At 35.7% G+C, this 23,181-nt stretch overlaps 7 protein-coding genes across 7 annotated transcripts; 4 read left to right on the forward strand and 3 right to left on the reverse strand.

Annotated features, from left to right (window-relative positions):
- Nucleotides 1-41: 41 nt before the first annotated feature.
- Nucleotides 42-1,559, reverse strand: cubi_02107 (mitochondrial processing peptidase beta subunit; the record flags this gene model as incomplete). Its single annotated transcript, XM_029019119.1, has 2 exons — nucleotides 42-367; nucleotides 464-1,559. 2 exons carry the CDS (start codon nucleotides 1,557-1,559, stop codon nucleotides 42-44), a joined length of 1,422 nt encoding a protein of 473 aa, XP_028876593.1.
- An 870-nt stretch (nucleotides 1,560-2,429) lies between these two features.
- Nucleotides 2,430-3,905, forward strand: cubi_02108 (uncharacterized protein; the record flags this gene model as incomplete). Its single annotated transcript, XM_029019120.1, has 1 exon — nucleotides 2,430-3,905. One exon carries the CDS (start codon nucleotides 2,430-2,432, stop codon nucleotides 3,903-3,905), a length of 1,476 nt encoding a protein of 491 aa, XP_028876594.1.
- A 497-nt stretch (nucleotides 3,906-4,402) lies between these two features.
- Nucleotides 4,403-16,057, forward strand: cubi_02109 (uncharacterized protein; the record flags this gene model as incomplete). Its single annotated transcript, XM_029019121.1, has 1 exon — nucleotides 4,403-16,057. One exon carries the CDS (start codon nucleotides 4,403-4,405, stop codon nucleotides 16,055-16,057), a length of 11,655 nt encoding a protein of 3,884 aa, XP_028876595.1.
- A 248-nt stretch (nucleotides 16,058-16,305) lies between these two features.
- On the reverse strand, nucleotides 16,306-17,595 carry cubi_02110 (uncharacterized protein; the record flags this gene model as incomplete). The annotated part of the gene is made up of 1 exon (XM_029019122.1): nucleotides 16,306-17,595. One exon carries the CDS (start codon nucleotides 17,593-17,595, stop codon nucleotides 16,306-16,308), a length of 1,290 nt encoding a protein of 429 aa, XP_028876596.1.
- A 988-nt stretch (nucleotides 17,596-18,583) lies between these two features.
- On the forward strand, nucleotides 18,584-19,174 carry cubi_02111 (uncharacterized protein; the record flags this gene model as incomplete). The annotated part of the gene is made up of 1 exon (XM_029019123.1): nucleotides 18,584-19,174. The coding sequence occupies one exon, from the start codon at nucleotides 18,584-18,586 to the stop codon at nucleotides 19,172-19,174; it is 591 nt and encodes a 196-aa protein (XP_028876597.1).
- A 566-nt stretch (nucleotides 19,175-19,740) lies between these two features.
- cubi_02112 (nucleotidase) lies at nucleotides 19,741-21,879 on the forward strand (the record flags this gene model as incomplete). Its single annotated transcript, XM_029019124.1, has 1 exon — nucleotides 19,741-21,879. One exon carries the CDS (start codon nucleotides 19,741-19,743, stop codon nucleotides 21,877-21,879), a length of 2,139 nt encoding a protein of 712 aa, XP_028876598.1.
- A 139-nt stretch (nucleotides 21,880-22,018) lies between these two features.
- Nucleotides 22,019-23,014, reverse strand: cubi_02113 (uncharacterized protein; the record flags this gene model as incomplete). The annotated part of the gene is made up of 1 exon (XM_029019125.1): nucleotides 22,019-23,014. The coding sequence occupies one exon, from the start codon at nucleotides 23,012-23,014 to the stop codon at nucleotides 22,019-22,021; it is 996 nt and encodes a 331-aa protein (XP_028876599.1).
- Between the last annotated feature and the right edge of the window lie 167 nt (nucleotides 23,015-23,181).

A 23,181-nucleotide genomic window follows, 5' to 3' on the forward strand; every position in this document is an offset into this window, starting at 1 on the left:
AAAAAGTTTCTGATATTAAGTGGGTATAATGGAGTAAATTTTTACCCTAAAAGATCAAAATGAAAATATTTGTGAATAATTTCTCTAATACCTTCAAGATCAATTTTTTGTATTTGTTCAAGCTTATCATCAATACTGGTATAATGGTTGTTTACAATTAAATCTCTACCAATTTCTTCAAATAGTGTTCCAGAATTTTCATATAATGAAGCTAATTGATAAGAAAGGATTCTTTTAACTCTTATAATGTCATCTTCAGTAATCAATGAATGGAGGTTCTTAAACCTAGAGCTAATTAATTTGGCATTTTCTAAAATTTCTTTGTGACTGAGATCATTATTGCTTTTAAGGTACCATCCAAATAAGCCTAAAGAAATGTTTAAAAGAGTTATAAATGAAAAAAATAGCGATAATAATAATAAATATTATTATTATCAGAAAGAAAATGAAAAGAATAACTCACCTGTATCTTTGTAGCATGTATTGAAAGTTTCAAAAAATTCAACGTGGTCTTTAATACCAGAAAGAATTCTTTCAAGAATTTGGTTTTTATAGCCAGTTACTCTATTGATATTATTCGTTCCATATTCCCCAAGCATACTTTGGAGAAACATAATCTTAAAAAGATCCTTAGATTTCCAAGATACACCATTATATGCCATAGCAAGAAGAGTTTTACCATCAATATTGGTTTTTCTGTGTACCAATATTGGTTTCTTAACAGATTGGTTGTTATTCAGATCTTGGTAATAAGATGAAGTTTCAGTATTAACACTTTTTTGGTTTATTGAATTTCTGTTATTATTCGAAATATTTCCAAAATAAGTCTCAGCAATATTCTTAAAAGAACTATGGTCAATATTACCAACTCCTAAAATCATCATCTTTTCTGGATTATAATTGGTACGAATATAATTAAGCAAATCTTCTCTTTTAAATTTAAGAATATTTTCTTTTGGGCCAAGAATAGTATTTCCAAGTGGATGGTTTTTATAGATTTCTCTGTGCAAATCATCAAAAATAAGTTCCTCCTCAGATTTACTCACTTCTTCCATTTCCCTTAAGACAACCTCCTTTTCCTGCTCAATAGCAGATTTACAAAATTTGGAATTGTTAATAATGTCACCCAAAAGATTCATACACCTTGGTAAATCTTGATTAAAGCATCTTATTTGGTAAACGGTTTGTTCCCGAGTAGTATAAGCATTTAAATGAGCACCCATATCTTCAATCTCACTTTCAATTTCTTTTCTAGATCTATTATATGTACCTTTAAAGATTAAATGTTCCAAAAAGTGAGCAATCCCATTTTTACCTGGTTTTTCATCCCTACTTCCAGAATCCACCCATAATCCAAAAGTCAGAGAATTTGGAATACTGTCGATTCCAAATTTCATGGTTGCAACTCTCATTCCATTTGATAATCTGGACATATTAAAGTCTGAAATATTTCTTTTGAAACTCAGATTAGCATTAAATCTTTTATATCTAGTAGGTAATACTCGTAGCAAATTTGGATATCCAAGTCTTAATAGAGAATTTTTCAGGATTAGGCTCATTTTTTCTTTTTTCCTTAAAATTAAAAGTTTAAAAACTATTTATTTTCAAAATAATAAAAAGAAGAAACTCCTTTATTTGTTCAATCTTTTTATTGTACCTGCACTTGTTTCTCGCTCTTAAGAATTAATGCATTATTAAATCTATATAATCTAGAATGTAATGTATAGAAGTTTTAACTTTAAATACATTTTTTTCTTAAAAAATTCCACTTATTTCAAGTAGGTAATAAACTCCTAAATAGAGATTGGTAAGTCTTTTTTTGATAATGTAATCTTAAACTGTCAAGTTCTGCACTTTTCTTCAAACCCGTTTTTTTTCAAAATTTGAAAATAAACAGCTTCTTATGACATTATCACGGTGCGCGCCTTTTGTTTCTAGGTTTGGCGGGAAACGTGGTACCGGCATGCAACAAACTTAAAGCGCATGTGAGGGGGAGTTGCATGCACAACTGCATGCAAATATTTGCAGACCGGTAAAGTAAAATTGTGTCAGGGAGAATTAAAATAATTTCAGATATAAAAAATTGATCAATAAGGTTTAGAGAATAGGAAATTGAGAGAATATAAATTTGGAGTGATTTTTGGATTGATAAATTTGAATATAAATGAATATAATAGTGATAGTGGATCAGTTGAGGCTCGCACAGATTTAAAAAAAATTAAAAGTTACAGAAAAAATTAAAAGAATTGGCGTAAGCTTGGTAGGAATTAGTTTAAGAAAATTTTGAGAAAAAAGAGAAATAATATAGAAAAGTACATAAAAAAAATTAAACTCCAAAATATCAAGGTTGAGCTACCATAGGAATTATAAAACCTTGCAACTAAAATACATTTTTTAATAATAAAAGAATCTAAATTGGTAAATAAAGGATGGAAAATAATATCAAGATAGAACACGGATATGGAGTTAAAAAGATGGTAGAAAGTAAACACATAGTTTTTTTAATGTGGGTTATACTAAGTTTAGTATTTACATTATACTCTAAATGGCTAATGAATCAATATTTTCCATATCCTATTACAATGTCTTTAATTCACATGATAATTGCTTCTATCTTAAGTCACATATTTGGAGGTTTAGTGAGTAAAAAATTTGGGGAGAAAACAAGATTTTCTTCAATTGGAGGATTGAGCTTTCAGGAGAAGAAGAGTATCTTGGTTTTCAGCATAATAGTTGCAGTAAACATTTGGTTTTCGAATGCTTCTCTGCATTTGGTTTCTATTTCTTTACATCAAATGGCAAGGACCACAATTCCACTTTTCACTATGGCATTGGGAATTTTATTCTTTAAACATAAGTATAGACTTTCCCAAATCCCACCTGTAATTTTGGTCATAGTGGGAGTAGCTATCACAGTGAATGGAACTCCAGAACTCAGTATTTATGGTTTATTTATTGTACTTATGGGATGTTGTGTTTCTTCTTTAAAAGGAATCGTGGCACAAAAGTTACAGGTTGAGAATCTAAAAATTAACCCAATAATTATGCTTCAATATGTTGGTCCTGTGGCTTCTTTAACTTTGGGGTTTTTTTCGGTGATACTCGGAGAGATAAATAAGATATCAGAGCAAAGTGAGAATATGGATAAGGTTTCATTCTTAATAACAAACATTTTTCTCATCTTTGCAGGAGTCATGGCCTTTGGTTTAAATATTTTGAGTTTGATGAGCTCTTCCATAGTTTCACCCCTGGCTATGAATATTGCAGGTAATGTAAAGCAGCTCCTTACATGTTTGCTTGGTTGCTTTATATTTGGAAATACAGTAACAGAAAAGTTACTTTTGGGAATTTTAATAACTAGTTTGGGTGCTTTATGGTACTCTCTAGATAAGCAAAAGGATTCTGGTAAGAAAAAGGCCAGATATGTAAAAGGAAGATACATTGATAGGGTTGGATTGGGAATTCAAAGCGAAATGGATAGTAATGCAACAAAGCTTCAAAACAATTATCTTGGTTCAAAGTCTATTGAAATTAAACAAATAGGTGCATATAACAAAACCTCAACAATTGAAAGCTCTAAAGAACAAAAAGATCATCTCAAAGAAGATGTTTCCCTTGAGCTTGAAAGCCAAATTGAAGGAAGTGAAATAAGCTTAGAAGATGAAGATCAGGAATCCGAAGAAGTGAGCTGTTATCTAAAGATGGAAAGCATTATAGAAGAAGAATGCCAAGAAATTCAGGTTAACTTGGAACTTGAGGATCTGGAAGAAATTGAGAAAAATGATTATCCCTTGAAAAAAAACACAGATTTGAGTAAAAGCATGGATATTATAGTTTTGGGGTCTGGCGCCAACAACTTGCAAATTCCAGATGAAAATGCAGACTACACTAACATACAAAGGTAACAAAATAAACACAAATATTATTGAGAGTAGAGAAGATAACACCTTTAAATATTAATCTTTAAATTTTTGTTTTTTAATTATTGATATATTTAAACTAACTAAAATTTTACAAATGGTTTGAATCTAATAAAGATGCATGGCTGCACAATTGAGCCAACAGAGGGGTCCTCGTAAAAGAGTAGAAGTATAATGTCTATGAATTATGAAGCCACTGGATTTCAAGAATAGCTGAATATAGCAATAAACAACAAAGAGAGCAATAAATGAGAGACAGGAACCAGGAAAGGAGATCAGATAGATTTTGTGAAAAGAAAGTTAAGGGTTAAAAAAAGGAGGGGAATTCCTATAAGGGGGGGAAAGAATAGAGAGGTATAGACAGAAAAAAAAAGAGAAAGACAACCATCTAAGAGCAGAAACATTACTGGAGAGGAAGGAGGTTTTTTAAAGGATGAAACTGAGGTCCTTATTTTTAGTTATAAAGGAAGAAGCTTGAATTCATGAATAAGATTAAGTTATTAATATACATTTTGAAAATATTTCAGGTACTTTTGGAGATTATAGAAGGAGCAGTTAAGAAGGTTCCGATAGTGAGTTCTTCGGGGCTTGTTTGTGAAGATAACCCATCTGTAGCGGAGAGTGGTTATTCATGCTCATTTCTAGCAAGGAGGTTTGGAGGGTTCCTTGGGTGTGAAAAGTTACTAAAGGATCTAGCTCAAGATAGTTTGCCTCCAGGGATACCTGGGAGTACAAGAGTAGTGGATGCATGCCCAAATTCATGCAATAAATGCCGTGAATGTTCCCCAGGGTGTGCCTTGTGGTTCATAGGAAACGGAGTTTGTGACCCAGAGTGTGACAATCTTTCGTGTCAGTTTGACGGAGGAGATTGCTGGAAAGTGGACTGTAAACTCTCAGCTTGGTCTTCATGGTCAACATGTTCTGTAACCTGTGGGCCAGGAGGAAGAGTGACTAGAACAAGGCAAATAGTAGTAAGTCCAAGAAACGGAGGAGAATCATGTGGAGCTCTCAAAGCTGAAGAGACAGGCTGCAATTCTCATATTCCTTGTCCTTTAAGCTGCACAGTTTCTGAGTGGGGGAGCTGGTCACGATGCTCTTCTACTTGTGGAATAGGTCATCAAATGCGAGAAAGATCAGTAATAAAAGCTCCAAAAGACCAAAATCTATTTCAGTGCCCAGAAACTAGGCAGATAAGAGAATGTATCCAAGATACATGTTCAAGTAATTGCACTTTGGGAGATTTTAAGTTTAAATCAGCGGTTTCTGGAACCCCCTGTTTAATGGAACAAGGATGTGTGGAAAGGAGAGAGATCTTGTACCCTCCTTTTAAGCCTGAGCTAGGAAACTTTACTTGTATTATGGAGGAAAGACCTTCCGACTGTTCAGGGCTACATTTAAACTGTCCAGGTCTCTGTAGCTTTTCCGAGTGGTCAGGATGGTCTCTGTGTTCATATTACAAAAATGAGGGTCTTGGATTTGAGGGAGAGGTATCAAAGTATAAATTGCTAAAGAAGAGAAGAAGAATAGCAAGAAAGAGAATGAGGGATGCAAAATGTGAGGATGAACTAGAGTTTAAAGAATGTGATGAATCAGAAAGACAGGGAGTTGAAGCCTTGGTTAGATGTAACATGGGAGACTGGTCTTCTTGGTCTTCGTGCTCTACAAGTTGTGGTCTTGGATCCAGGCTAAGAGCCAGATGGCTGTTAAGTGAACCTGAAAATGAAGAGGTTTTATCCGAAAATCTCATAAATACGGAAAGTGTCTGCGGTCCTCTTTTCCAAACTAAAGCTTGCAATGACAGATCATGCTTAACAGAAGTATGTAAGGTATCTGATTGGACTCAGTGGTCGCCTTGCTCAAGCAAGACTTGTAATTCTCCAGGGCTTTCAAAGAGGCATAGAAGTATAATATCATTACCAAGAAAAGGTGATTGTCCGGTCCTAGAAGAAAGTAGAGACTGTTTAGGAGTTTGTGACCACTCCGTTTCAGTCAGTAAGTCCAACTGTATGTTTGGAGATTGGTCATCCTGGTCATCATGTCAAGATGATTGTTATACTAAGTATAACAACAAAGGTACTACAGAAAGAAGTGAAAAAGAAAGACCAAAAAGATACAGACATAAGATGATTATATTTAACCCAAAGGACAAGGACTGCTCCAAGGAAAACGATTATATTGAGGTTAAGGACTGTGAAGGGGGTTGTGAAAGTGCAAATGTAGAGATTTGCCAGGTAACGCAGTGGGGATCTTGGAGTAGTTGTAGTGCAAATTGCGATGGAGGCTCAAGAAGGAGGATTAGGGAGAGGGTGAATTCAGGAAGAGGAATTGTAAAGGCAGGATCACGCCCGCTCACCAGAGGGATTTCTAGTAGCTGTCCTTCCCTATTGGAAGTAGAAAAATGCAATACTCACCCTTGTGAGTATAGCTGTGAGCTTTCCCCATGGTATTCAAAAACCAGGAAAAGTATTGGTACTCAGGACAGGAGAGGAAGTAGAGGTGATGGAGTAGTAGATGAGGAAAATAACGAGGATTTAGTTATTTCAGATTGCTCCACAAAGTGTGGGATTGGTTATATAGAAAGATCAAGAAAAATTCTGAGTGGAGGATTTGTTATTTCCAGTAATGAGGAGCAAAATCAATATACGTCCAAAGTTTGTGGCCCTTTGAAAGACACTATTAAGTGTGTGAGAATTTCGGAAGGATGTAATGTAGATTGCCAGGTTGGAGAATGGAGTTCTTGGTCAGTTTGTTCAACAAGCTGTGGAGAAGGTTTTCAGAGCAGATCTAGGGAACTTTTAGTTCCTTCCCTGGGGAAAAAATGTGAGCTCGCTACTGAAGAGCTGAGGGAATGCTTTGAGGGACCTTGTCCAAGCTCTTGCCGAGTTTCACCCTGGTCTGAGTGGACAACGTGTCTTGGAGGGTGCGATGAGAAACCCTATAAAAGAAGGGAAAGAAAGATTTTGGAACCACCTGCATCTGGGCAGAGTTGTCCAGTATTAGAGGAGACTTTAGATGCTAATGAAGAATGTCCAAGAAGTGAAAAGTGTCCTTCTGACTGCAAAGTAGGGGAATGGTCTTCCTGGTCTGAATGCGACGCAAAGTGTGGGATTGGAGTAGAAAAGAGAGTTAGAAAGGTGTTAAGAAGGGAATCTAAGGGAGGTGCTCCATGTCCTAATCTGGAAGATTTGCGTCCTTGCTCTAGAGAGGCTTGTAAATCCGATTGTGTCTTAGGAGAGTGGGGAGACTGGGGAGTTTGTAGCAAAAGCTGTGGAGGAGGTTCAAGGTCTAGAGTTAGGGAGGTGATTTCACAGCCTAGCCAAGGAAAGGAGTGTGATTTCCTGAAAGACTTTGAACCATGTAATGAGTTCCAGTGTATTGCAACTCGTGACTGTGAAGTTGGTCAGTGGTCTGTCTGGTCTCCTTGTTCTGCAAGTTGTGGTGGGGGAGTTAAAAGACGGCAGAGAGAAATACAAGTTCCGGCTACAGGAGGTGGTAGATGTGAATTTGAACTTAATCAAAAAGTGGGATGTAATGGTTTTAAATGCCCAGGAGAACCTTGTATAGATAGGCCAGAAGCCCAGGAGGTAGTACCCTGTTCTATTCTAAAAGCAATGTTTGGTTGTCAGAAGCGATTAATTGATGTGGCCAAGTCAAACGGAGTACCTTATCCAGATGATCGTCCACCAGAAGCAAGAATTATGGATGGATGCCCAGCCACATGTGGAATGTGCTCAGAGTGTGCTCCAGGATGTCAACTAAGAGACGTAGGTAATTTGAACTGCGATCCAGCCTGTAATAATGTGGCATGTAGGTTTGATGATGGAGATTGTGAAAAGAATAGTTCTCATAAAGCTTCATGTATTCTCCCGAAGCTTTCAGAGGCTTTTCTATTTTTGTCAAAAAGGGAGTATCAGGGGAAAAAAAGTGGAAACGACTTTTTAGAGATAGGAGCTTCAAGCCAAAGTACTATAGAAAGTCAGAACACTGTGAAAGATAGTAGTGACAATAGTCTGATTGTGCTGGAGAATAATACTTCTCAATTTGGGTTAAACAACCTTTCTGGAATGGTTGAGGATGGTTTTACAGGTAATCAGGTTCAGTCCCAAGAAATGGAATTTTCTCATGAAGAATATAATGAACGTCATGGAACTGATGGTAGTAATACAATAAGAGAGTACAAGAAAGGGGATATTGTTTACATTAGGTGTGATCAAGGGAAGAGGTTCAGAAAGTACACAGCTATTCCTTATTTCAAATATCAGTGTAAGGAAAGTGGATTTATTCAACTAATTGAACCAAAGGGAACACCTTTGCTATATGTAGATGGAGACGGTATCCCAAGAATTCCTACATGTGAGGAAGATGAATGCCCATATTTGATGGTACAAGAGGCTCCTCAAATGATTGGGACTGTAAATACCTTATATAAGAGAGATTTAAAGCACTCATATACATATATAATGTACAGAGACATAGGTGAACCAATATTTATAACAGGTGATCATCAGAGGATTATATTGGGTCCAGTTGGAACACTTTACTTGATTTCAATTGACTCTTTCTACCCAGAATTTGGAGATCCCTCTTTTGAAAAGTATAGATTGTGGAGCTTGGTTGATATTTCTCAGCAAAAAATTATTCAAGAATTTGTGGAGCTTAGGCTGGTTTGTGTAAAAGACCCTAATTCTTTAAACAGTAATGTAATGAGCTCCAACTCCAGTACAGATTCTGAGATTGTTAAGGCTTCATTCAATAGACCATTAAGGTTTCTATCTCAAGTGTCTTCTTCGAGATCAAACTTGGGTTCCCAGGTAGTGAATTATAAAGCTCATGTTGAAACTGAAAATTATGGAAGAAGTCTACAAGAGAAGCCATACACTTATGTAATGGGAAAAAAGAGGTTTTGTGAGGACCAACCGGAGGTAAAGGAACAGGGGATACTTTGTGAGACTTTGTCAATGATGTGTGATATTAACATTCCTAACCCCCAAAATTACGGATTACCAGAAAATAGTTTTGTCTGGCAAGTTTGCCCCTCAACTTGTGACAAATGTGGAGAATGTTCACCAGGTTGTCCTGAATGGTTTAAAGGGAATACTGTATGTGATAAGGCATGTAATAATCAAGCATGTAACTTTGATGACGGGGATTGTGAAGGAGTTATAAATGGACAGGACGAAGAAAAACACTCAGAAGATAATAAGCTGGATGAAAGAAATAGAAATGATGGGAAGGATCATACAGAATATAATGATTATGATCAGAAAAACACCAATAAGGATAACAAAGATTCCATAGATCTACAAAATAATGTAGTTATCCCAGAAGGTGCAATTACTTATTTTGCAGGGAAGTTTAGAAACTGCACAGATATTCCTGAGCTGATAGATTCTCTTGCAAGTTGTAAAGCTTTAAAACAGACTTGTCACTTAAAACTACCTCTCTCTGCCTCCTCTTTGGAGGCAGGGTTATCTCACTCTTCAACTATTAGCCAGGTTTGTCCAAAAACATGCGGTATTTGCGAAGAATGTGCTCCAGGATGTCCAAAATGGTTCATTAACAATGGGTATTGTGATGTCAGCTGTCAAAATCCAGAGTGTCAATTTGATGGTGGGGATTGCTCAGATGAAAATATTACTAGTAAACCAAAATTACCCATAAAGAATCCCAATGATTCCAAGAATTCCCCTATAAGTACTTCAAATCAGTATACTAACTCGAGTTCTAACAAGAATAATAACTCTGAAAAGAGCTGCATAGATCACCCAATCATATTTGAAGTATTTAAAAGGAGCTGTGAGGAGCTTAAAACAAGTTTTGGATGCAGTATAACTTTGGAGAAAATTTTCCAGAGTAGAGATCAGCTCCCAGACAAGATTAAACCAGGTACCAAATTAAGAGATTTATGCAAGCTTACATGTAAGAACTGTTCTAATAGGAAGGACGAGAACAGGAATAGTAATAATGGAAGGAGAGAACAAACAGGCAGTAATCTGGAAAATAAAGCAGAAAGGCCTTATACTATAGTCTTCAATGAAAGGAGGTACTGTGAAGATCAGCCAGAAGTTGCAAAGAAGGGAATCAGTTGCAAGAACCTATCTTCGATGTGCAATGCATCAATTCCAGGAGCAAAGACTTATGGGCTTCCTGATGGGACTCCAATTTGGAGAGTGTGTCCTTCAACTTGTAACAAATGTGGAGAATGTTCTCCAGGTTGTCCTGAATGGTTTAAAGGGAATACTGTATGTGATAAGGCATGTAATAATCAAGCATGTAACTTTGATGACGGGGATTGTAAAGGAGTCAGAAATGAAGAGGACGAAGAAAAAAAAATACTAAATAAAGATGATGATATTTCTAATAGTGAAAAAGAATATGAGATTGACTCTAGAGGAAAAATTATAAATGGCAAGAATTCTGATAGAGATAATAAGGACAAAGAGTCTGATTTGGATAGGAAATTCTTCTCAATGCTCAAGGAAAAAGGACAGAAATGTAGAGATGATCCACAGGTAGAAGAACTTTCTGGTTTTAGTTGCGAGCAAATTACTTCTATTTTTGATTGTTCTACATTATTGAAAGACCTCCCAGGGTCATCTATACCTGATGATGTTCCTAAAGATACTTTACTAAAACACGCATGTGCAGAATCGTGTGGTCTATGTGAAGCTTTTAGTAATGACAAGAAATCCACAGGAAAGGAGAGAGAAGAGAAGGAACATCAGGAAAATAAGATATGTAAGGATGATGTATATATTTCTTTTGTAACAGGAAGATGCAGAGATATTATGAACTTTTCGATAAATATATCAGAGGTTTGTAATGAGTCACTTTCGGAAAGAACCGTTTTAAGGGATAATAGAAAGTCTTCAACATTTAGCATGAATAGAAAGGTGTATGAACACTGTCCAAAATCTTGTGGAAGATGTAGAAGTGAATGCGAGGATGATTCAAAGCTACTACCAGGAGAGTGTAGGATTGCAATAGAGACAGCAAGTATTCAGGGATATGGGTGTGATATGCCCTTGTTACAGGTCAGCTTTTCTTTAGCTGAAAGATTTGGAGATGAGAAAGAATATCTTCTACTAAGCGATGTATGTGCTAGATCTTGTAATTACTGTAGCCAATCTCAAGGACTTGGAACTGATTCATTACTGGATAACAGATCCTCTGAATCTTTTTGTTCAATAAAATCCACAAAAAATTGGGGTAATGGGTATTTGTTGGAATTGAAACCTTCCAATACAAAAGATGAAGGATCAGGACCAAAAACAGGAGTATTCCCAGAGAACATGGAAAAAAAAGAGGATGTTCGCTCATTATTGGGAGGAAGTAAATTAATAGTCTCATGTAATTCAGGATACTCATCTTCTGATAAACAGGATTCAGTGGAAGCTATTTGTGACATAAAAAGCAGTGTTTATATACTTCCTGAGACATTTAAGTGTGAGGAACCACATGTTGAGGTAATGCAGGTGGAGTTGGAAATCAATGAAGCATCAGATTTTGATTTTACTGCAGTATCTTCAATTTACACTGCCTTGTACTCAACTCTTCCAGTATATCAGCCTAATGGGTTAAGAATAGAGGCAATCAGCACAACAAGATTCGAGAATATTTTGGGAGATGGCCAACAAACTATTAAATGTGAGGACCAGAATCATCAATTGAAGTCTTTTGGAATCAACTGTTCTATGCTTAAGCCATTTTGCTCAAAGACTTTGGAAGAACTTGCAAAACAATTTAACAGAAGCATTCCAGATGGAGTTTCTGCAGATATAAAGGTATCTATTGCATGTCCAATAACCTGCGATAACTGCAAAGAGTTCTTGGAAGTTTTGAATAACTTAAGAAACGAGGAGAATGAAGAGCAGGATCAGGATGACGAAGAAAAAAGAGATAGTGAGAGAGTTGAGACTCAGGTAGATAACGCTGAAAGGAGACGAAAGAGTCAGAAAAAGGATCAAGGTGGGATTAGTGAGGAAATATTAGGAAGAAGAAACTCAGATCTCGGATCATTGTATGTATTGTTTAATGTTGGGTTCTTTTTATCCTCATCAAGAGGAAGAGAGTCATCATTTGAGGCAGCTCTAAAAGACCGAGCCATTTCAAAGAGATTTGTAACAACTTTAAAAACTCAATTTGCTTCAAGAGGAATAAGGTTAGCACCAAAAGAGTTTGATATTAGAAGTTGGGACTCTCAACAGGCAATAGTTTCTAATTCCAAATTAGCTTCAGAAGATACAGCAGATAGGAAGATGAAGAGTAGGTTTAAAAGACATAGAATGATAAGAATTCTCAAGTCAGACTGGGACAAATTCTATTCTGGACAAAAAGGAGTTGGAATGGATGAGGAGGCCAGAAACCTATTTTATACTAGTGGAATATCCATGCCATTTATTAGAAGTTCTCGTTTTGGAACAAAAGAAGCAGTATTTTTGAAGAGACCTCTCAAATACCTTCAGAACGCTTACTTGAAATGTGGAGGAAAAGGTATATTCTCTAATTCTCCAATTTCAATGTCTTCTTCCACAAACCAATTTTCTTACTCTGTTAAAAACCGAAATTCAGGATATGTAGAGCAAGACAACTCATGTTGTGGGTTACCTCAGGATTTCAGAACAATCCTAATAAGTGAAGGCTGTGGATCTTTAATTTATGACAGAATACCTGACAAGATTCAAATGGATCTTTTTTGTAGAGGCACAAGCTTAGCAAGGAATTCTTGTTTCCTTCGTCTTCAGGAAGTTATTAATAGATATAAAAACCGCAGAGGAACACTATGTAACACAGTTGAGTTTGCCCAACAACTTTTAGATTCTTGGTGTTACATGTCTCCAAGTAACAATACATCCAAAAGTTTAGAGAAAGAAAATGGGACAGAGTCTAGTGAGACAGATCTTGATTACCAAGTAGGCTTGATTTCTAACTCCAATTCAGAGTCTATTTCAGACTCTGGATCAGGTTTGGAGTTAAACCAAAGTTATAATTCTGGTGGTAAAAAAGAAAGTCAGAGTAGGGGTTTGTCAAGAGGGAATAATTCAAAAAAAGAGACTAATGGAGATTACTGTTTCAGTAGTATTAAGGAAACTATTTCTGTTGGTATGGATTCTCAGGAATTTGTTTCAGCTACCTTTGATACTTTTAAATCAAGGTGTCATCCAGATAGCTGCTTTAGAAATCATTTGAGGTACTTTGATGCAATTACTCAGCTCCACACAGCCTGGGGATACCCTCTTCCGAGCTCACCTCTAAAGAAGTCAGACTTTGGGACGGGAACTTCATCATCAATTTCAGGAAATAAATCAACTTCATTCTCAAGATCCAATACTGGTAATATAGAAACTGAAGGAGTAACAGGGTCATCAACAAATAGCAATACATATTCTAATTTAGAGGTTTTATTGGAGGAATCTAATGAAGGCTGGCTTGATCTTCTTTGTACTAGTACGTCAACTGGGACTCATTGTCAGGAGTCTTTGTCAATATTACTAGAGAGAAATCCAATCAAGAGCAAAACTCTTTTATTGAATCCATGCCATTCAAAATGTTTCATGATAGTGGCTGGACGAATTGGATCTTCACTACAGAGATTTGGGCAGCTGGCATCGGATCCTCAGTCTGAGTCACTTGGTTTGTTGTTGAGACATTATTCCAGACACTTTTGTGTAAAGAACTCAAAGGGACAATCTTGTGGACCACTATTATTTGCAGGAGCATCATTTGCTTTGGAAGCTTCACTTTCTCATAAACAGAACATGGCAAAAGAAGCTCAAGCAGATAAGATAAAAAACACAAATATATCCAAAGAAAACAGAAGCAGTGTTTCTGGATTTGGACTTGAGAATCAAAAGTTAAGAGAAGAAGAGATTAACAACTCTGATGAAGATTGGAACAGAAATTTAGAGAAAAAACCTTACTTGGTTGGAGGAATGGATAGGGATGGCTCAATGATTGGTTTCCAAACGCATAAACTGGAGAATTATTGTAACAGTGGTTGCTTTAGTTACTATGTTGGAGATGGGATGTGTGACTTACAATGTTTCAATGAAGCTTGTAGTTGGGATAAAGGAGATTGCCAGTCTTCTTCAATGTATCCTGAGATTTACCAGCCTTTAGAGGATCTTTTTAAGGGGTGTCTTGCAGGCTCATCTTCAAAGACGGGCGGAGTGAAACAAGGAGGAACATGTTCTACGACATGCAGAGCAAGGTACTCAATTTTGGCAGAAACTTTGGGATGTTGTACTTCAGTAGCTGTTGATCTGTATCAATCTTTGACACAGTTACTTGATGAGCAGCCACAAGGAGGATTTTTAAAGCCAGGAGAATCATTTTCTTCGTCCTTAAATTCAATGTGGTCTATTTCACGACTTGAGCAAATGTGTGGTATGAGCTTGGACAGAACATGTTCAGATGGACTTCCAAGAATATTAACCAGGATGACTTTAGCATTAGATCATCCGGATTCGGGGTTAGCAGAGGATCCACAGACTCCTTTGGCTGTTTCCAAGGTAGTAAGTAGAAGTCTTGGGATTTTGGATTCTGATATAACAAAGGTTTTCTTCACTAATAATACTCCCTATTCACAAACAAACCCAAAAGACTTTAAGTTTTTAGTAGACATTGTGATTGACACAGGATCAACTGAACTGATCGATTTGGATGATAAGTTACTTTTGGAAGGACAAATTGATAAATTACAGAGAAGATGGGGATTAGAGTTCTGCTATGAGCTCGGAGATTCACATGGTGAAGAGTGTAGAGTTAGATTGGTGGAAGTGGTTTCAGAGCCTACCTCCTCACTAGGTATTTCCAATTCCACAGCCCCAGCATTACCATGGATGAATTCCATTGGATTTTCATACTTAAATAAAGATTTACCATCAGAACCATGCTCTATGAATCACCAATATTTACAAGATGCAAGTAGATATAAATTAATTTCTATTTCAGGCCAATCTAGTTCTTCTGGGGCAGGTTACACCTCTTCACCAGGATATGGAGTTACCAACAATCATAAATCAATGAGCCATGGCTCTAAGTTCTCAATTTCTTGTTCAAACAATCACTATTCCCCTTCAAGTGGAAGGTCTCCAGATACCTTAACCTGTAATAATGGAAGGTGGGAAACTTCTTCTGGTCTTAGATGCAACAGAAAGTGTTTGTCTTTTTCAGAGCTTCCAACTGGTCTGAAATTCAAAGAGAATTCTGGTGTATTTGGTTCAAAAAAAGAGCAGGACCAGATGGTGAATCATGGATTTAAAGTCCAAGTAGAATGTTTCTCTGATGATTATAGAAGTACCTCAGCCATCATAGAAGACACTATTCAGTGCATGGACGGAGTTTGGACAGCTCCAGTATTAGAATGCAGAAAATCTTGCACTAACTTAAGTTCCAAAAGCTTGGGATCCAGTAGTACTGTAGTTGGGAGGGAATATAGACACAATGATCAGAGAATGGTATTTTGTAGTGATGATCACTATTTATCTCCAAAATCTGGAAAGTCCGTTATTCCAAGCCGTTCAAGATCATCTAAAGATAAGAAAGAAACAAAAAAGAAAGACCAGTTAGTTAATGAAAGTAATTCATTGATATTAGAAGAAGAATTGCATATTTCAAAGAGCTACAAGGGTATTTCAACATTGGATGAAGCAATTGGAAGAGGATATTATTTGTTAACTTGTAACAATGGAACTTGGGAGTCTGAGCCTTTAATATGTGTTAAAGGGACTTTAACAGATTACAGTAAAATTAAAAAAGGTATAGAAGTTACCATGACTCACATATTCTCAATTAAAACTCTGATTGCTTGTCTTGTGATAATTTCTACTATATTCATTATAATTATTGGGATTTGGCTTGCTTGGATATTTAGATATAGGAGACAAACTGAAATCCATGATATGGATCAGTTTGAAAGAGTTGAAAATGCCAGAAGGGTACTACTCCAGCTTTCTGGTGTAGGATACACAGAGAATATAAGTTATGATCAAACTACAGAAAATTCAAATATAAATCTCCAAGGCCAAAATGAATTTTCCAATCGTATTTCTTCACCTCCCTCTTCCTCTTGGGAAAGCTTAAATAACTTAATTGATCAAGGTAATTGTAGGAACTTGACTCAAAAAGCAACTTAAAGATGGGATAAATAAAGATCTCATCCCTCTATTATTGGATAAACCCCAATTCTGTTGAATTCTGAAAAGAGTAAAAGTCATTACAGAAAAATTAAAGGTAAATTATAATTTTAAGAACAACTAGAACTAATGCTATTAATAATTATAATATTAGTGAATTAGGAAATTAAGGTAAAAGTAATCAATAATTGAAGTGGTTAAAGTTGTAATTGATATATAATTACATAAAATATTGGTTATGGTACCACCTAGTTCCTCATAGTTTGTCTATATATGCTTGGATACTTATCTCTAAGCCATTTAAGTTTATCACAATTAGGTTTACTTCTGCTTTGGATTTCTTTTAATTTACTTCGACTCTGGTAGTACTTTGCATATGCAATATCTTGCAAAATAGTTCTTTCTTCTATTCCACATTCTCTGGTAAAGTGGATCATTTCTATCTTCACTTCCAATTCCTGTAATTTTGAAGAATCTGGTGGAAATTTTGAATCAAAGTTAGTTTTTGGGTTGATGTAAAAGCTCACATTATGTATTCCTGTCCATCTCTGTTTATTGTATTCTCTAGTTCGGTTAAAACTGTAGATAGGTTTTTCTTCAGGGAAGAAAGTTGGCATAAAGTTACCCATTATGGCCAAAAATAACATTAATAAGACGGGTAGTATCTGAATAACACCTGCTATTTTTTGCCATAAAGGTCCTGTCTGTAAACCTTCAGCTGTTGCACCACCTGAATTCATATTAGTTGTGTATGTTCTTGTGTGAGATCTTGAGTGACCACTTCTGGTAGGGAATCTTTGTCTTTGAAATGATACCTCTGCAGGCATCCCTCCAAAAAACATCCTGAATAAGTCTTCTGGTGTGAGGAATCCTTCTCCTTGATGATACTGATAATACCTGACATCACCTGAAGCTGAGTGCATTGGAGGCCCATCTTCTCCGAAAGTATCATAGTTCTTTCGTTTCTCTGCATCTGACAAAGTCTGAAAGGCCATGGCAATTCTTTTGAATGCCTCTTCGGCACTTGGAGCCTTACATTTATCAGGATGGAGCTGTAGAGCTAGTTTTTTATATGCTTTTTTGATGGCAGCATCATCTGCATCTTTAGGTATTCCCAAAGTATCATAAAAGTTTTTTGCTTTTAAAATACGTTTACACATACTTTCTGAAGTCTCTGATGCAGAGCTCGAACTATTAGCTGACCTTTCTGTATGTGAATTTGGACAATCTACATCCTCATTTCGTCTTTTACCCTTAATTGGACTATGGGAGTTTTTGGGAGATGTTCTATTATGATGTTGAGTATTATGTTTATTTTGGTTGTGATGGTGGCTATGGTGGTTCTGGTAACTATGGTTTGGTTTTGAAGGACTCGAGTCATTATAATTCAGACTGTTGAGCATCTCAGTTGCAGTATGGCTGGGATACATCCTATTCGCTTTTTCTAATAGTCTCCTAGCCTTGTCTAAGTCTCCCCCTTGGATAGCCTTCTTTGCCAGCATTACACATCTATCAGCCTCTTCCTTATTACTATCCATTGCTCTAATAGATAAAAATTCGTTTCTAGACTTCAGAAATTCAAATTAAATTTTACAATACAGTTAAAACTCTCCTTTATAAAAGGGGAGTTTTATCCCAAGCTGTAATTTAAATACTAAGTGTATATTGTGAATATATAAAAAAACATACTCTGCTCAAAATTTAAATCACTCCCAAAGAGTTTCTTAACTCTTCAGTATTATAATAATCTTTGCAGAAAATCCACCTAAAGATAACAATTGGGAGCTTATTATTTCCAGAAATCAACCAAAATCTTGATTTAGAAAGAGATCCTTCAACCTTTCTTCAAAAGGAGTGTTTTCCAAGGTAGTTTTTGCTTTTAAGTTTCTAATTTAAAGCTAATAAAATTAAGTCTTCCCTGCTTGCAGTCTCTAATCAATTTTACATACCTTGCACTTTTTCACTTTGAAAACTCCTTCCTAACCCCTACTTATTGCTCCTTATTAACTCTTAGATGTATTAGCACAGTTAAATATATATATATTATATATATTTATGTACTAACGTGCAACCTGTGTCGTGATGAACACCTTACTTAGTGCTTATATTTTTGGAAAAAGCTTTGGGGGGGTCGCTTTTTTGTCTTTTTTACACAATTTTCAAAAGATCCTGTTAAGAATTTTAATTTTTTTTCTTTATGTAAATTATATTTTGGCGCCGAACCCGCTCAAACGATTTGGGGTACCGACGATCAGAAAATTCGGGCGGGAAACGTGGGAAAATTAGAAAATATAATAGAAAAACATTTAAATAAATAAATAAAACAAGAAATAAAGGCAAAGTAAATACAAGTTAGAAATAAATTATTTAAATGAAAATAATACTAATTTAAAAATTAAATTGGACAATGAGTCAAGTTTGAACAATAAACAAAGACACGAGGACGGTAAAATTAAAAATAATCAAATAAATTATAGTAAAGTCATAAAGTGGCAGAATTTATAAGATATATATAATAAATAAAAAATGGTAGGAGAACAGGAACCAAAGATTGTGGAGGTGCATGATGACCAAATTAGTAGTGGTGAGTCTTCAGAAGAAGAGGACTTAGCCTCAGGAAAGGCTGAGGGAGTTCGTCCAAGACATAATAAAGGTGAGAAGAAAAACAGAAAGTTGGTTCAAAAATTGGGACTTAAACCAATGTCTGACTTTGAGAAAGTTGTTGTGAGAGGGGCTAGAGGTCTCTCTTTCCAAATTGTTAATCCCGAAGTATACTGTGTACCAGGAACAAAGAGTTACATTGTTTTTGGAGATGCTAAGTTAGAGGATCGCAATACAGCTTCCCAAGCTGCTGCCTTGGCAAATGCTACTTCCCAATTAGAGCAAAAGCTTGCTGCTATGAAGACCCAGGATGGTGAACCATCGAAAAATAACTCTGCTACTGTGAATAACAACGATAACGTTGTAGATGAGGGTGATGTCGATGAAACTGGGGTAGATTCAGCAAATATTGATTTGGTGATTAATCAGACAGGATGCTCGAGAGCAAAAGCTGTTATGGCACTCAAATCTAATAATAATGATGTGGTTGAAGCTATTTTGTCTCTCTCTCCTTAATGAAAAGGGGGTTACAAAGAGTGAGATAGAGAGATTATGGAGAATAAATTTTGTCTGATCTCTACTTTAGGATTATATTGATCTTTTTTGTAATACTTTTTTTTTTTAATAGCCCAACTATTATTTTTTTTATGTTGTTTCTAAATTTACTTCCTTTTACTACATGGCCATTTTGGCCCACATTTTTCTCAGTATTTCCGAATCTAATTCCATTGCTATATATTTTAAATGGGCTTGTTTGGAAGGGGGGGAGGAGGGGTCAAAGCGAACTGGAACATTAACAAATTCGGAGCAGCTAAATAGGTTGGGATCACTGTGAGGACAAAAATATAATCAGTGTATAAAAGAGCATCTAATTCTCTTTCACCTTTTTCTTCTAATTTATATTTCAAATTCTTAGAACTAATTCAACATCATTTGTACTTTTTTTAGATAGTTTGGCGCCAAGACCCACAAGTAATTACTGAAAATTGGCTTATTAAGATATTGGTTAAGGTAATTTAACATTTCGAGTTAAAACTTAATTTGAAATTGAATGAATATTTCCAGGTTAATTAAAAGCAATCATGGAAGATCAGGATCCTCTTTCACCACTTTCAAACACAGGATCAGAATCAAGTCAGAATGAAAGGTTTAATATTAGGCCAACACATCAAAATGACAGGAAAAACTTTGAAAAAGTGTACAATAGTTTCAATAGCATTGTGGGGAAAGGAGCTCCAATTCAAAGTATGCAAAGGTGCATCTCAATAGGGCTGACTGGAGAAACATTCTATGATTATGATTCTCCATTTGGCCCAGAAGATGACATTTGTATTTTGCATTTTAATGACGTTTATAATATTGAAGAGGATGTAAACGGTACTGGAGGAGTTGCTAGATTTGTGGAAGCACTGAAAAGTTTCCGTTCGTTAAATCCTCTTTTGCTGTTTTCTGGTGATGTTTTTAACCCATCAATAATGTCAGTAACAACGAAAGGCCGTCATATGGTTCCTTTCTTAAACATGATGAGAGTACATACAGCTTGTTTTGGTAATCATGATTTTGATTTTGGGGTAGACCATCTTGAGTATTTGGCAGGATCTTGTAATTTTCAATGGCTTCTTTCTAATGTTTATGATGCTTATACTGAGGAACCTTTGGCAAATGCAAGGACATACCGGCTTTTTGAGTGGCAGGGAAGAAGGATTGGAATTATGGGTCTTGTAGAAAAAGATTGGCTTAAAACCGTTCCGACTATTTCTGAAGAGGATGTTATTTACAAGGACTTTGTTGAAGAGGCGAACAGAATTTCCAAAATTTTGAGAGAAAAGGATGCAGAGTTAATAATTGCTTTAACCCATATGAGAGCCCCAAACGATGAGCTTCTTGCAAAAGGAGCTGAAGATATCGATCTCATTTTAGGTGGGCATGACCACGAGTACTACGGAGTGAAGGAAATAGGGAATTCTGTAGTTGCAAAAAGTGGAACAGATTTTCGTGATCTCACTATGATCGTGATTAAACCTGGAAAACATTGTTTAACATGCCCAAAATCTGACTCCAAGCTTCACTTGGAGTATTGTAAGTACTCCTCAGTTGAGTTAAACCAATCAAAAAGTAATAATAGTTTTGAAGAAAGACTTATTCCTAATAATAAAGATGGTGGAGACATTTACCTAAAGAAATTCTTAGGAGGATCTATGATGAGTTGGAGCTATATTGATATCAGTACTTTTAACCCTAATAAGCACGTAAAAAAAATGGTAAATAAATATCTTTGTGATCTCGCAACTCAAATGGATAAGATTATTGGTGAATGTGCTGTTAGACTGGAGACTAGGTTCTCAGTGATTAGAACTTCTGAAACTAATGCAGGTAACTGGCTTACTGACATTATGAAATCCGCAGCCAAAACTGAAATAGCTATGATAAACTCAGGAACAATTAGATCAGACTGTGTGTTTAATATTGGACCAGTTAGAAACCAAGATATCCTTATGATGTTACCTTTTGTTGACAATCTAGTAAAGCTAGGAGTTCCTGGAAATTTGCTTCTGGAAATACTAGAAAACAGTGTCAGCCAATGGCCAAATAAAGATGGAAGATTCTCTCAGTTTTCAGGACTTAAATTCAGGTTTAATGGTGATCTTCCTCCTGGGCAAAGAATTGTACCTGGCTCAGTTTATATCCAGGATTTAAATGACCCATTAGTATTTAACCCATTAGAACTTGATAGAGTTTACACTTTAGTCACCAAAGAATTTCTCTATACAGGGAAGGATGGATTTGACAGTTTCACCAAGTGTGAGCTTTTGAGTAATCCAGAAGATATGCCTCCTCTTCCAACCTTGGTGAGAAATGTGTTTTCCTTAGCGGCTTTGGCTAATGGTTATAGGAAGCCTCATAATCTTGCAACAGCTAGAAAGCTAAAGACTTTCCTTTTAAATCCTCAACAGACCATGATTGGACTTAATAAAGTTCCTTCAAGGGTTTTTTTCAAGAATGATCATAGCAACCAACTAAGCCCAAATTCTATCTCCAGCAGGTCTCATGAATCTCATGAGTTAATTTTGAATGAGGAGACCATTTCTCGAATGGAAGAAAAGATAGTTGGTGAACCGGAGTATTGCTTTATGATTAAGGTTGAAAGAGAAGGAAGGATTATTAGGGAAGGAAATGCTCCTGACCCAATTATTGAGTCTGGAATAGAAAGAGTGGATTGATTAAAGTTTTTTTTTGTACCAACATAAAAAATAATTGACAAGATGAAACTTAAAACTTGAAATAGACAATTCATGTGTATAATTAGAAAATTCTGCAGGATCTATTACTAACTAAAGCTAAATTTAGTAACTAAAAAATTCATAAAGTTTCTCGTTTGTGCGTACTAAATCTTTTTTCATTTCTGCTTTCAAGAATTTCTTTAAGATATTCCCTCTTACATTGAGCAATAACATGTTTGATCAATAATTTCAAAGATTCTTCGAGAAGATCAGATTGCAAATTAAGGTGAGACAAGTTTTCAGTTGTGATGCTGTCCCCTATTATATTCGAAAGCATTTCTCTAATTTCCTTAATTAATAGAGATGAAGCTTCTACTGTAGATATATTTCCAGCTTTATTCTGTTTTCTGAGTGGGCCAAAGTCCGAAATTAATTTGCTATTAATTACAATCCTTTTGATCTGTTTAGGTAAAGATTTATTAATACTTTTTGCTTGGGACCAAGTACCATCAATAAGTATTACCTTAAGTTTTAGTTTCCTATAAAATTCCGTAGAAAACAACGAATTTTCAGGTTCTTTACCCAAAAGCTCGAAATATTTATTTTCTTTTAGATCCGAAAAATAATCTAAAACACTTTTTGAATCTTTACTAGGATATAATATTACCGTCTCGTTATAGATTTCTAAATCTTGAGAAAGGATCTCTTCCAACCTCTCAGAGCTACCTGGGATTCCATGAATTAAGATCTCTGAGCCAGGAATCAAATGTTTCACGAGCTTTCCTGTATTTGACGATCTAAAGTACTCCCGATCATTCATAAAGATGATAAATTTGATTTCTGGATAAGTCTGGACTTTTTTAATCTGATCGGCAAGCCTTGAAAGATTCGTACATATACAGTGATCCTTCTTAACCAAGAAACATGACCTACATTTAACAAAAGGGTGACTCTGATTTTCTCTTTCATCTAGTTCCTTCATTGACCTCTCAAATCTTTTTTGAACCACTCTTGAGTATTTCTCCCTTGGATCTAAATCTTCCAAATTCAAGGAATTAATCTTTCCTTCCAAAATTTCTACATCTATACCTTCTTCTACTTTCGTTGGATTCATGTAATCTAACCTCACATCCATCCCCTTGCCACTCCATTCAAGATCTAAAGAAAATATTTACAGTCACGCGCCAATAAGGACCTCTTAAAACCCAATCAGTTCTCCCCTAAGTCATATTCTGACAAGTCTACGCTAAAATTCCCGCCCATTGCATTGTTGTGGCTGGGCGGCCAAATTTTAGATTCAGT

This window comes from Cryptosporidium ubiquitum, assembly GCF_001865345.1.
Source record: "Cryptosporidium ubiquitum isolate 39726 chromosome Unknown contig_12, whole genome shotgun sequence".
Taxonomy (NCBI): Eukaryota; Apicomplexa; class Conoidasida; order Eucoccidiorida; family Cryptosporidiidae; genus Cryptosporidium; species Cryptosporidium ubiquitum.